Raw genomic sequence first — 15065 nt, 5'->3', positions numbered from 1 at the left:
TTTTTTTTTTGGCGTCTCCTTTGTTTTTTCGCGCTTCACTCTCACATTTGTCTCTTTCTGACAGGACCGGATATCAGAGTGCTTTACGTTATTGATAGGAGATCAAGAAGTTCGTTATTTCAAATATAGACGCGCGGCGAGCTGTCCGGAGAACGCGAAACTGCTCGTGCTTTAGACGGGCTTGTAAAACAACAAATGCCGGTTCCTTTGTTTTCATTCTACTGCAAGTGACGAACCTCTGTAAACCAATAGCGTCCAGCTGCGCCTCTAGCTCCGCTTTATGGTACCCTTTAGGCCTGTTGGTACCCTTTGAATTTTTTTCAATTCACCTTTATTTGTATAGCGCTTTTACAATGTAGATTGTGTCAAAGCAGCTTCACATAAAAGATCATAGTAAATACAAACAGTGTCAGTTCAATTTTCAGAGTTTAAGTTCAGTTCAGTTTAGCTCAGTTCAGTGTGATTTAATAGTCACTACTGAGAGTCCAAACACTGAAGAGCAATCCATCGATGTGCAGCTCTACAGATCCCGAACCATGGAAGCTAGTGGTGACAGCGGCGAGAAAAAAAAAAACTTTACCAATTGGTGAAAGTAAAGAAAGAAAAACTTGAGAGAAACCAGACTCAGTTGGACACGATCATTTCCATTTCTCTACTGGCCAAACGTCTTGTGCAGAGCTGCATTCTCAGCGGTGGCGGCTGGAAGCTGAACCTCAGCGAAGACTCGTCTGTCCCTGGAGCGTCACAGGAATCAGTCTCATGCTCTCCACTCCTCCATGACCACCACAGCAGCTTCTCAAGATTCAGCCTGGATCTAGGATATGGAAACCTTGGGATTATCTCGTCGCTGGTCTTGGATCAAATCAGTGAGGCTGCATAGTCTGAGGGCTTCGGGATGAGTTTCCCCAGATGGAAATAGAGAATAAAGCGAATAATTAGCGTAGCTGCTGTTCATAGTGTACATAAACAAGATGCAGAGCACATTTATGTATCATACCACGAAGTGTATGCTTTACTAAAAAGATGGGTCTTTAATCTAGTTTTGAATTGCGAGAGTGTGTCTGAGCCTCGGACATTATCAGGAAGGCTAATCCAGTTTAGGAGTTTAGGAGCCATAAATGAGAAGGCTCGATCTCCGTAACTCGACCTGAGTTTTGTGATCTTAAAGAGCGAGTTAGACTGTAGCGAGACAGAAGGTTGGTTAGATAAACAGGAGCTAGATTATTTAAAGCTTTATAGATAAGAAGCAATATATTTAATTCAATACGAAACTTAACAGGCAGCCAGTGTAAGGAGGATAAAATTGGGGTGATATGATCATATTTTCTAGACTTGGTAAGAACTCTGGCAGCTGCATTTTGTACTAGCTGAAATTTGTTAATAGAAGATGCTGGGCAGCCAGCAAACAGTGCATTACAGTAGTCCAGCCTAGAAGTCATAAAAGCATAGACTAGCTTTTCTGCATCTGAGATGGATAGCATACTTCGTAACTTAGCGATATTTCTCAGATGAAAGAATGCAGTTTTTGTGACACGGGCTATATGATTTTCAAAAGTTAAATTTCTGTCTAATATGATACCCTGATCTTTTATTTACATTTACATTTAATCATTTAGCAGATGCTTTTATCCAAAGCGACTTACAAATGAGGACAAGGAAGCAATTTACACAACTATAAGAGCAACAGTGAATAAGTGCTGTAGGCAAGTTTCAGGTGTGTAAAGTCTAAGAAGCAAAGCATTAGTAATGTAAGTTTTTTTTTTTTGAGAGAGAGAGTACAGTTAGTGGTATAGCCAGAGTGGTAATTGCAGATTATGAAGGAAAGTGGAGACTAAATAGTTGAGTTTTTAGTCGTTTCTTGAAGACAGCAAGTGACTCTGCTGTTCTGATGCAGGAGTTCATTCCACCAACTGGGCAGATTGAATGCGAGAGTTCGGGAAAGTGATTTCTTCCCTCTTAGGGATGGAACCACGAGGCGACGTTCATTCACAGAACGCAAGTTTCTGGAGGGCACATAAATTTGCAGAAGTGAGAGCAGATAAGAAGGAGCAAAGCCAGAGGTCGCTTTGTAAGCAAACATCAGAGCTTTGTATTTGATGCGAGCAGCAACTGGCAGCCAGAGCAAACGAGTGAGTAGCGGAGTGACGTGCTCTTTTAGGTTCATCAAAGACCACTTGTGCTGCTGCGTTCTGAAGCAGCTGAAGAGGTTTGATAGAGTTAGCTGGAAGCCCGGCTAGTAGAGAGTTGCAGTAATCCAGTTTGGAGAGAACAAGAGCTTGAACAATGAGTTGAGCTGCATGTTCAGATAGGAAGGGTTGGACCTTTCTGATGTTATAGAGTGCGAATCTGCAAGATCGAGCAGTTCTATGCTCTCCACTCCTCCATGAACACCACAGCAGCTTCTCAAGATTCAGCCTGGATCTAGGATATGGAAACCTTGGGATCATCTCGTCGCTGGTCTTGGATCAAATCAGTGAGGCTGCATAGTCTGAGGGCCTCGGGATGAGTTTCCCCAGATGGAAATAGAGAATAAAGAGAATAATTAGCGTAGCTGCTGTTCATAGTGTACATAAACAAGATGCAGAGCACATTCATGTATCATACCACGAAGTGTATGCTTTACTAAAAAGTGACATGTGCTCTTTTAGGTTCATCAAAGACCACTTGTGCTGATGCGTTCTGAAGATAGGAAGAGTTGGACCTTTCTGATGTTATAGAGTGCGAATCTGCAAGATCGAGCAGTTCTAGAAATGTAGTCAGAGAAATTTAGCTGGTCATCAATCGTTACTCCAAGGCTTTTTACCATTTTGGTAGCAGTAATGGTTGCCCCATCCATCTGGATTGAAAGGTTATGGTGTAGAGTCGGGTTGGCAGAAACTTCAAGCATTTCCGTTTTCGCGAGGTTAAGCTGAAGATGATGACCTTTCATCCAGTGTGAAATGTCTGACAGGCAGGTTGAGATGCGAGCTGGAACCGAGGGATCATCAGGGTGAAAAGAGAGGTATAGCAGTGGTAGGAAAATCCATGTTTCTGGATGACTGGTCCTAAAGATGTCGTGTAGATGGAGAAGAGAAGTGGCCCAAGAACAGAGCCCTGAGGTACCCAAGTGTTTAGATGCTGTAGGTTGGACACCTCTCCCCTCCAAGCAGAGCTAACGCTAACTTTGTAACCCTCTAATTGCAGATCAAGTTGCGAGATCTGCTGTGTATAGGATTTAGGGCCAATAAGTAATAATTCTGTTTTGTCTGAGTTTAAGAGAAGAAAATTGTAGGTCATCCAGTCTTTAACATTTTTAATACACTCAGTTAGCTTAGACAGTTCAGACATCTCATCAGGTTTAGTTGAAATATATAATTGAGTATCATCTGCATAGCAGTGAAAGCTGATCCCATGTCTTCTAATAATGTCTCCCAGGCGTAGCATGTATATTGTAAACAGTATATGGCCTAAAACTGATCCTTGAGGCACCCCATAACTTACTGGGCTGACTTGTGAAGGCTGTCCATTAATATTCACAAACTGAGAGCAGTCAGCTAACTATGACTTAAACCATAGTAGAGCCTGTCCCTGGACACCTATAGAATTTAAGCGATTTATGAGGATATTGTGGTCAATGGTGTCAAATGTGGCACTAAGATCGACTAGAACTAGTAGCGAGACGCAACCTTGGGCAGTAGCTAGAGTAGATCATTGGTTATTTTCACTAATGCAGTTTCTGTGCTGTGATGAGCTCTGAAACTCGACTGAAACACTTCAAGAACATTGTTTGTCTGCAGAAAGGAGCATAATTGGGCAGAAACAACCTTTTCTAGTATTTTAGACATAAATGGAAGATTTGAAATAGGCCTATAATTAGCTAATTTGCTGAGGTCCAGTTGCGGTTTCTTAATAATAGGCGTAATAACAGCTAGCTTGTAAGGATTTGGAACATGGCCTAAAGATAAAGAGTTGATAACGTTAAGAAGAGGTTCTTCTATAACAGGTAGCAGTTCTTTCAGTAACTTTGTTGGAATTGGGTCCAACATACACGGCTGGTTTAGAGCTATTTATAGTTTTTTCTAGCTCTTCCTGTTCTATGATTTTGAATCACTGTAGATAATTTTGATTGAGTGGAATGTTTACTGGATCTGAAGTTTAAAGCAGTGCAGAAAGTTTAACATCTTCTATTTTCTGTCTAAAGCCTTCTATTTTATCACTGAAGAAATTCATGAAGTCATCACTACTAATTTGCGGTGGAACATTTTGTTTCAAAGATGACTGATTATTTGTTATTTTAGCGATGGTGTTAAATAAAAATCTAGGATTATTATGATTATTTTCTATCAGTTTGCGGAGGTGCTCAGCCCTGGCAGATTTTAGAGCTCTCCTATAGCTGGACATACTGTCTTTGTACGCAATTCTAAAGACCTCTAGATTATTTTTTTTCCATTTACATTCCAGGGCATGGGTTGCTTTTTCGAGAGCACGATTATATCACGAATATGAATATGAATATGACTATTATATGACTATTATGACTGTTATACCATGGTGTAGTTTTATTCTATCTAGCCTTTTTTAGTTTGATGGGTGCCACAGTATTTAGTGTGCTATTAAAGATAGCATTCGTGCTGCTGGTTACTACATCAAGGTCATTTGCGTTTCCGGGTGCATTTCGAAATAGAGAGAGATCAGGTAAGTTATTTGTGAATTCACCTTTGGTGGACAAGCGATAGTCCTACTAGGGCGATATATCGGAGTGGATCTGCAAATTACAGGTAGACACAGCTTATATCGTAAGAGGTAGTGGCCTGTAATATCATCACTTGTGGTACGGTACGGTTCGCTTTTAGGTACCCTTTGACAGTGAAAAGGGCCATAAAAGCGTATCATACTGTAATGTACCACTCAGTGGAAACGGGCCATTAGGTGTCTTAAACAGACTCGATTGCAGGGGGGACTCGATTTCTCACCACACCGGTATAAACATGACATTAGTCATGTTTACATCGCTGACTACCTGTCACATGGTAAGCTTAATAAACAAGCCTGCTTACTGCACATGATCAGAGGTTGAAAAAGCACTGCAGCTCGCAATGACAAATTTGAATCAAAAAGGCGCTTAAATTGCACAATGACAAGGAATAATATGGATTGTGCCACAAAACATATGAAAACGAAAGCAATGAGCCCGATTTAAAAATGTAAGGAGTAGAAAGTACAGATATTTGTGTAAAAAAGTAAAGAGTAAAAGTAAAAAGTTGTCAGAAAAATAAATAGTGGAGTAAAGTACTGATACCAGAAAAATCTACTTAAGCACACTAACAAAGTATTTGTACTTTACTTCCCATCTCTGGAAATCAGATTTTAAATATGGTGATTTTGTAATGGTGACAGTTCACTGGAAGCGCTTGGGTTGGCTGACTGAAAATTAAAAGTCTGTGTACATATAAACAAGACAGCCAGAGATATATCAATGCCAGACACCCAGGAGTCCACCTGCAAAAGACAGGCTCCTTCCTTTCACACCTATCCACTTGAGTGTCGGACATCTTAGTACAAGTTTTACTCTTGAGGCTCTCCCAATTTCCACAGGTCTTTACAAAAACTGTCGATGGTGTCTTGAACAGAAATAGAAATTGGCATACATGTCAAGGTCTCGTCAACTTATTTATTCTAACACATTCACAATTGCTAACACACAGGGACATGGTGCTTCTGCATCTCAACCATCAGGGCCTCAGGCCAACCAGGAAAAGCATGCTCGCCCCCAGGAGAGTATCTCAGGACGGAGGTGCACTGAACTATCCCAAGGCATGGGTCTTTTGAACATGTTAGTCAGGACAGACAACACGGCCACAGTAGTGTATATCAACCACCACCTGTGGGGTTTACACGCACGACACATGACATAGCCCACTCACCATCTGCTCCAATGAAGTCACATGCACCTGAAATCGCTGCATGTCATTCACATTCCTGTCCAAGCTCAACCATTCAGCTGAGACTCCACCTCAGCATGGTCTAGCATAGGGGTTCCCAAAATTTTCAGCCCTCCATCCTTAAAATAACAATGGCAGTGACTCGCGGCACCCAAACTCTTCTTAGGTGATTATACATATGCAAACATTGCTCATACAACAATAGGCCTATTTAAACACGAACATATTGACAACACAAAGTGCAACAGCCTAACAAGCATATTATTTTTATAGTCATTTATTAATTAGTTTTATTTAATATTAACCTCAACTAAAGAGACTGGTGGACACAATGTTTTTAGCACAAGTCTATTCTTGGTCTAATTTTGGAGACAGCCAATCAGATCATTCTCAATATTCTCAATACACACAAAGGTGTCAGAAAGTTTACCTTGGTGTTATAAAATCAATCTGCTGATGCTATTGTGGTGTTGTTAATTTAACGTAAACCCACAATCCTTAGGCTGATGGCTTTTCATTTGCATGTTGTTGTCTTTTTACTATTGAAAACTACTATTTTTATCTTCTTTGGGTTATGGATAAAATATTGTCATTTTTATTAGTTTAATAATTTTTTTTTTTACTTTTTTAAATCACCAAGTGACCCCCTGTAATTGTCTCGTGACCCCCACTTTAGGAACTACTGGTCTAGCTCATATGGACACATATCAGAGAACTTTTTTTGCTTCCACCCATTGCCAGTTGTTTTGTTTCCTGACCCAGGCCCTCCATGGGACAGATACACTAGCTCAAAGCTGGCCTTGGTGCTGGCGCACATTGACATTTTTCCAATATAATATACTGATATACAGTCAAGCCTGAAATTATTCTCAACCCAGGCAAATTCTAACTTAAATTTACTTTTTTTGTTTGTTTGTTTTTTTGAAAAAGGAAATGACAGGCTTCTCCCAGACCAAGGGAATTTTCGAAGTATTTCCTATAATCTTTTTTTTGTCTGGGGAAAGTCTTATTTTTTAATTTAATTGGAATAAAATGTAATGGTAATGTGTGTACAGTATTTATATAGCGCGTTTATCGTATATGACCATACACCCAAAGCGCTTCACAATTATTGGGGGGGGGGATTCCCCCACCAGTGTGCAACATCCACTTCGATGATGTGACGGCTACCACAGGACAACTGCGTCTGTAGATATTGGTGGAGTGGAGAGACAGTGATACAGCCATACTGATAGTATAGTGTCCCCTTCACTATACAGGGGCATTAGGACTCGCATACCGCAGGTTGAGCACCCCATGCTGGTCTCACCAACGCCACTTCCACAACAACAACCTAGTTTTCCCATGTAGTCTCCCATCCAGCTACTGACCATGCTCAGCCCTGTTTACTTTCACAGAGTAACCGGTTTTGCTCTAGGGTGATATTGCTGTGGCTTTACAACATTATTAACCCCCTTAGGATATATATATATATATATATATATATATATATATATATATATATATATATATATATATATATATATATATATATATATATATATATATATATATATATTGACTTCAACTGTATTAAACATGCACTGCACATTCATGTGGACCACAAATAGAATGGCTGCACATACAGGCATTACATTGGCTTTTTTTCATACATTTCTGTCTTTTTTTGCTGCAAAGAAAACATGAAAAACTTTCACGTCTCTCCAATAACTTACATAATCAACTAGTTTATACTCAAAATCATATTTATTTTAGATTGATTTGGTAAACAAAAGCTGAATAATGTTAGGGTTAATGTTAGGTATTATGTTAGAGTTGCCAACTGGTGATTGTTGTATGGTGAGTGTATTTTTTTTCTTTTTCTTTATTTACTTTAATCTGACCTATTATTTTAAATACACTAATCATATTAGTTTTGGATTCTAATGTGTTTTTCGTGTTTATTATTCATCTTTCTTCATAGTTTTTCTTTCTGTACTTCATGTTCTGTGTGTGAATTCTTTTCTTCATTCACTGCCCTGCTTGCTGTCTTGCTGTATTCTATATTTGTCTCTCAGACTTGGAAACGTCCATGGATAGCCGCTGCACCACAGACAGTGCGGACAGCACACTGCTTGGCCGTCGCTACTGATCCTTCCCTTCTTTCCCTCCTGCAGTACTGGACATTTTCATCTGTGAATTGTTGTGGTTAATTTCATTTTAGTATTATTCCTATTCTCAGTTTGTCTTTGTATTTATTGGCCCGTTTCTACTGAGTGGTACGGTACGGTGCGGTTTGGTTTGGTATGCCTTTATGGCCGTTTCCACTGTCAAAAGGCATACCGAACCGTACCACTTTTTCGGCACCCATTCGAAAGGGCACCAAACACGAGAAAGGGTACCAGAAGGCGGAGCTAGACGCGCAGCTGAACGCTATTGGTTTACAGAGATACGTCATACGCTTACGCAACCAGACAGAATGAAAACAAAAAAAACGCCATGTTTAAAATACACACATAGCCGAGAGATTACAGCAGAATTATATATGCATATAATAACGAGCCATGGTCGATCTGGGCTCAAACAAACCTTGTCGTCGTCTTGATGAACAGCCACAAAGCCATGGAGTAAAGCAGATTTACCCTGTGCCGCATAGTTTTTACGAGGCAGTCTGAAGCGCGAGCGGTTTCGCTTTCTTCCTTGCATTTGCCGCGCGTCTATATCTGAAAAAACAAACTTCTTGAACTAATGATAATAATGTGCGCTTGAATATTGACGTGGTTTTGAAACCCGATCCTGTAGACACTGACAAACGCGAGAGTGAAGCGCGAAAAAACAAAGAAGCCGGAAAAAAGGAGCACATTATTTTTCAGCAAATATGAACAAAATGCCATATATAACTAACTTATTATCTTCACCTTTTGGACTAATATGAACTGGGAATGATGGAATTACTGTCTAACAGAGGCTACATGTGCTACTGAAGATTACAGACACAGATGGGAGGTTTACACTGACTGTGGGCTATATTTTGTGTTGTTTTTGAACCTAAATACGGACGAAATGTCTGCTGTGTGTGGTTCTTCTGTAGTTGGTAACATATCGGACACTGTAAAGGGCTGTATGTGTTTATAAATGTTTATTTATTTATTTATTTTATATAATTGCAGACGTTACAGTAGGCTGTTTCGCACTGTCATTGATCTGCAGTTATAATCAACTCATGTTCATAGAAAAGTTTGTAATAAACATTTATACAGAAGTATTTATGTGTGTAAAGCATCTGTTTTGTGAGAAGTGCTTCTCATATGATATGTGAGCGACCCCTACAGCTTTATTGTAGACATTTCCTCGAGCGAGAATGACGTCGACTGAAAGTTTGACATACACAATGCCCACCAAAAGGGTACCCTTGGTAGTGGAAACGCAAGCCTGATAGAGGTTACCCGTATTGACCCGAAGCGTACCGTACCAGTCAGCGGAAAAGAGCCATGTTTCGCATCACCATGATTGTTGTAAATAATTGTGCATTTGAGTGTTTCCTGTAAGTCTTTTTTTGTTCTTTTCTGTTTTTATAAATCCGTGACATTCTTTTACTCTCTTTGAATAAGTGTGTGTGTGTGTGTGTGTGTGTGTGTGTGTGTGTTTTTCAATTCTGAAGTCTCTTAGATCAAGAAGTCTCTGTGTCAAGATACAATACAATGCACTCAGCATTACAGCCTTTTCATGGCAGTACTGTATACATTAAGGCCAGTGGTGTAGTCCTAAAAAAAGGTGGTGTACTATTGCACCCAACCCAAAATTTAAATGAAAGTAGCCAAATCAACGACGAAAGTCAATGTTTCTTTAATTCATTAGCTACACACACACACACATAAAATTTAACATCAGTTACCTGTAACTATTAACTTCCACGAAAGAAAAAACAAATACTATGTCAATTTTGTCAATGATTACAGGTGTTCAGCTTTCTTCAAAATATCTTCTTTTGTGTTCAACAGAAGGAAAAAAGACAAACCGGTTTCGAAAAGTTTGGAAAGTAAAGGTTGAGTAAATTATGAAAATTTAGAATTTTTTGGGAAAACTATCCATTTAAAAAGAAAAAAAATCCTTTTAAAGGGAGATGCTAATAATCTAATCCTATTTAATCATTTATGTTTGGCTAATGGACAGCAGACCCAGAGATTGGCTGAATATATTATGCTGTGGTAAAACCCAACTGTTTAACTCTAAAGGGACTTAAAAGTTTTAATACTGTACAAAAAATCAAGACAGCCATATCAAGTAATGTATGTTGTTAACATAAATAAAAAATTTGCAAATCTGTAAATTTAAAATAAAAAAGATAAAAAAATTCAAACAAGATACAGTATGTAGCTTATTTAACCATTTTAATATTGAAACTTACTTTCTTTACTGGCTTATTACTTTACATTTAATAGGTTCCTTTAAACATCAATCAGCCATTATGTTTGATAGTCACATTTGTGCATGCTTTTTTAAACCAAGCTATTAGGAGTCTGTCTTCTGCTGTCGCTATTATAAACTAGTAGTTAAGTTTCCCTTTTAAATCGCATATTGTTACTCGTGTAAGTAAGAATTTAAAATAATACACTTAAAAATGTTTGACTAATATGGTAGGGTTGTATACTAAACTAGCAGTATTCCACTGTATTTCATAGACAGGCAAAGCCATTTGAGTTCTGAATGAGCCAAATATGCTCAACATACCTGTTTACTGTAGTACAAATCATTTTCTGTATTCAATAATTTTTTTACATATATTAAATAAATAAAACGGCCACTTTATAAATTCAAAATGGCATAAATATGAACATAAAAATGAACATGCTATTTTACATATTTCACAATCAAAATATAAGTCATAATAGGAAAAATAAATAATAAGATACAACACGTGATGTTTCACTCTGATATGCAGTTGAAATGAGTACATTTAATGAGTGGTTCGGTCATGTATCCTGTTAATCCTGTGCATGTATGGTATAGTTAATGCCACATGCACTGTAATGTGTTTTATTTTCATAGTTAATTTTGAAATAAACAGCGAAATGATCGTTAAGAGCTGCATTTTCGCTGGAGGAAGCAGTTGTGATAATGAGGGGAGCGTCGAGGAAACAGTAGATGGGGCAACCCCATTGCTCCACCATGACCCATTGGGGTACAAGTGTTTCTGTGTTTGCAGATATTATAACAATCTTTCGATAAACACACACCTTGTGCTCTCGCTCTGCACAGCTGTGATTTGCTGATTAAATATAAAACTAGCTGAAAACGGAGCGGCAGAAGTCTGCCGCCGTTTTCATATCAAAATTGAAGGGGACTGAGGCGATAATACAGTTCATATACAGTTCATGAACGTCCATATTGTTTTATATTTTTACCTGAGCGTTTCAGCGAGACATCATCACTCAGTTGACTTGTCGTGGTCTTCGAAAAACTCACAAAATTTTCTCACAGCTGCTGCGCTCATCAGGGGGCAGAGAATGACGCGATTTATACAAAATGCACCAATGTAACAAATTAAGATGCGAGTTTAAAAAAAACATTTGGTATACAGTTAAAGGGGATGTGAATACATGCAATTTAGGGAAGTCTAATCAGCAAAACAAGTGAGTATATCGAGGGTGTACGCAATTATTGATCCTTAGAAGTCGTAATACCCAAAAAGGTCATGGAAAAAAGTAGGCATACGGCGTATACGTGCGGATAGCAAGGACTACACCACTGATTAAGGCATTACAGGAGGTTCTACATTTCCAATCATTAATGATATAATTTTTTATTTATGAAATTCTTCAACAACAGATTGTAACTTGGATTAAAGTAGTATTTATTATACCGTTCAGAATACTGGAATTTTCTGCTCTGATCACAAAAGCTATATTTCCATTTTGGATATGTGCATAAAAACCAGTTGATGGAAACGCCATGATGTGCATACATTTTGAAAATACACATAAAAACATATGCACATAACGGAGTAGGATAAATGTTTTATTTTATAAGAAAAGATGCACATAAACTACGATGGAAACACTTTTAGCGAACAAATTCCAGTATGCGCATTAAAAATGTAATGTGATTTTGTTACAAGACATGAAAATGTGTGCGAATGGACAAACCCGCAGGCTGAGCACATTGTAAAACATTGTTGTTTTGGTCATTCTAAAATGCCTTAACTGTTTTAGTATTAGTGTTATTATAGTATTAATTACCTCCAGAACTGTCAAGAGCATCTGTGCTCCATGTCTCAGGCCTTTAAACGCCACCAGCATTTGTCTTTTGAAGTGCAAGTATTTTATTAAATAAATAAAAATACACACAGCTTCTCCTATGCACTAAACTCCATTTATACTGATATTTGCCACCAGTTAATCTGGCAGTGACGATTTTGTTCTGTTTGATTCGTTGGATGTAAGCGCTGCTTTATTTGCACGTCTTTTTGCGATATTCGTGTTTCATAAAATTAATTCGCATTTTTGAATGGAAACAGCTAATGTTGCTGTTTTTGTTGCCTGTGCCTTTAATGCTAGTTCTCCCCGCCCACCGCTCCCACATGCCTATCAGTGTGCCTCAGTCTCCGGCTGTGTCAGATAAACAGACATGAAGGAAGTGGGAATCTCATGTAATGTTTGTGAGAAATACTACAGTAAGAACATTCCCAATGATTATTTGATGTATTTTTTGTGGAGTTAATTCAAGCCTTTCTGCAACGATGAGTCACACACAATGTCGTTACAAAGTTCACACACACACAAACACACACAGACAGACACATACACACAGTGCATCTTTAACTTTGCACTGTTTTTGCCAAAAAATGTGACAATAAAATGTGTAATATCCTCTGCTGTATGGATATCCATTATGTTAATGTACAAAATAAACCTGAGCTAGGCGACGCAGTGGCGCAGTAGGTAGTGCTGTCGCCTCACAGCAAGAAGGTCGCTGGTTCGAGCCTCGGCTGGGTCAGTTGGCATTTCTGTGTGGAGTTTGCATGTTCTCCCTGCGTTCACGTGGGTTTCCTCCGCGTGCTCTGGTTGCCCCCACAGTCCAAAGACATGCGGTACCGGTGAATTGGGTAGGCTAAATTGTCCGTAGGGTATGAGTGTGAGTGAGTGTGTATGGATGTTTTCCAGAAATGGGTTGCAACTGGAAGGACATTCGCTGCGTAAAACATGTGCTGGATAAGTTGGCGGTTCATTCCGCTGTGGCAACCTCAGGTTAATAAAGGGACTAAGCCAAAAAGAAAATGAATGAATGAATGAATAAACCTGATTAAACGTCCACAAACCGGGATTGAAGCGTCTTCTTTTATAATTGTACTGATAAAGTCATACTGTGGTGATAAAGTAAAGACGGATTCATGCACTGTTTTAAAAATGTTTTAAACTTGTAAAACTCATTCTTGATCACATTTGATGATGATTGATGACTACAGAGAGCTGAACAGATCTTGTAATTCCAGTTGCTTGGTGCATATCCTGTCTTGTTGATATGATTATAGGCGTTACTACAGAGACATGTTAATACGCGACTGTCAATCAATTCGGTCAGCGGGGAAACCGCACTCCTACATCATGTTGTGGTGGGCCTCAAAATGGGGGAGGTTTGGATCCTATTTTAACATCAGGAATTTCAATAAAAGAGACTTATTGTGTTTTTATCACTCCAATATGACTGTAGACAAACTATAACTACACACAGTTCTGTCTAAACAGCTTACAAAAGATGATTTTCATGTGATGGTTTTCCATATTTTGTGAATCATGTTTTATTTTTTATTTTTCTGTTTATTCATGTTTTTAAAAATGCATTATGGGACTTTGAGCTTTCCTCCTACAACTTTTAACCTTGAAAAGTTTAAAAAAGTGACTTTTATTAACATTTTTAATAGTTTAAAGTGATTTTGTCTGGGTTGGTGTTGCATATTGCTGTACAAAAACCTTGCCAGTACATTTTCTGTTACTTTACAGACTTATTTCTTTACGTATTATTTCTTATACATTATACTATTTCAAACTACTAAAGTGTGAATACATTTTCAACATCAAAAGTTGACAGCAGAGATCAAGGTCCCATAATGCAATTCACACCCATATATATATATGGAAAAACGCTTGTGAATCATGAAATACGGAACTGTTATTTAACAAATATGCTTTTACAGTAGAGAAGTTAAATTGGCTGTAATATTGTTGATGTTAAAAAGGAAGTTATAATAATAACTTTTGTATTGCTATAATAATAATCACAACTGTTTGATGATGGTGTGTGTGTATCTCTAACTGTGCCTGTGCCTTTTTGTTTTCTTTTTTATTACTATTATTTTTTTACAAAGTAGTTTTGCATGTTAGAGAAATAAGGTCTAAAATGTCATTTAGAACATGTAGAACATTAGACTGTAAATGTGCAGTCAAAAGTGTCCGTTTATTCATCTACTGATGAGGTTTCTTCAGTTAATGGATCATGAATCCTCTGGCTGAATGAAAAAAGATTAGGCTAGAATATTGCTCTTGCTGATATCAAGAAATCATATGGTGAGTGAACAATGTCAATACGTCATTTTTTTTTAAAGACGTGTGTGTTTCTTGAAAACAGTAAGCACAGAAGTCCACTCCTAGTATTACAGAAAAAAAAACTAAACATAAAAAGATTGTACATGAGATTTAGTTGGACTTTCCATTCATTAATTCTGTTTTTTTTTTTTTTCATCTTATTTTTTAATTTCAGGTTTCCCATCAATAACTCGAAACAGAGATGCCTACCAGTCTATTGACCACAGCGATCAGTCTGGGAGCTCTTCCAACCCCTTTGGCCAAGCGGAAGATGGCAAATCTGGCACTCGTTCCTACTAAACAATAATTAAAAAATATATATATTAACATTTTTGCAACCAGGCCTAAATTTGAATTTTTGCTTGGTTCATGAAATGTGTTTGTTTTTGTTTAAGTTGTATGCCTATTTATAGTTATTATTAATAGTATATATAATGTTCCAGAAGCATGAAGGAAAACAACTTTACATTTGGTTCTGCAAACATCAAGATTTCTCGTTACTGTAATTCAGAGGTAAATGAAAACCCACCTTCAACACCTTTTTTTTTCAACCTGAGGACTGCTTCATACAAGTGCAAGCGGT

At 38.0% G+C, this 15065-nt stretch overlaps 1 protein-coding gene across 1 annotated transcript in view; it reads left to right on the top strand.

Moving 5' to 3' along the window:
- Positions 1-15059, top strand: part of agtrap (angiotensin II receptor-associated protein) — a 38535-nt gene extending 23476 nt beyond the window's left edge. Inside the window, exon 5 of the mRNA XM_056468754.1 lies at positions 14658-15059. Coding sequence (XP_056324729.1) covers positions 14658-14782 — 125 coding nt within the window. The 3' untranslated portion in view covers positions 14783-15059. The remainder of the gene's footprint in view (positions 1-14657) is intronic.
- Positions 15060-15065: the final 6 nt, after the last annotated feature.

This window comes from Danio aesculapii, chromosome 11, assembly GCF_903798145.1.
Source record: "Danio aesculapii chromosome 11, fDanAes4.1, whole genome shotgun sequence".
Classification (NCBI taxonomy): domain Eukaryota; kingdom Metazoa; phylum Chordata; class Actinopteri; order Cypriniformes; family Danionidae; genus Danio; species Danio aesculapii.
Note: the sequence above shows the minus strand (reverse complement) of the source record. Positions and strands in the feature narration are given on the sequence as shown.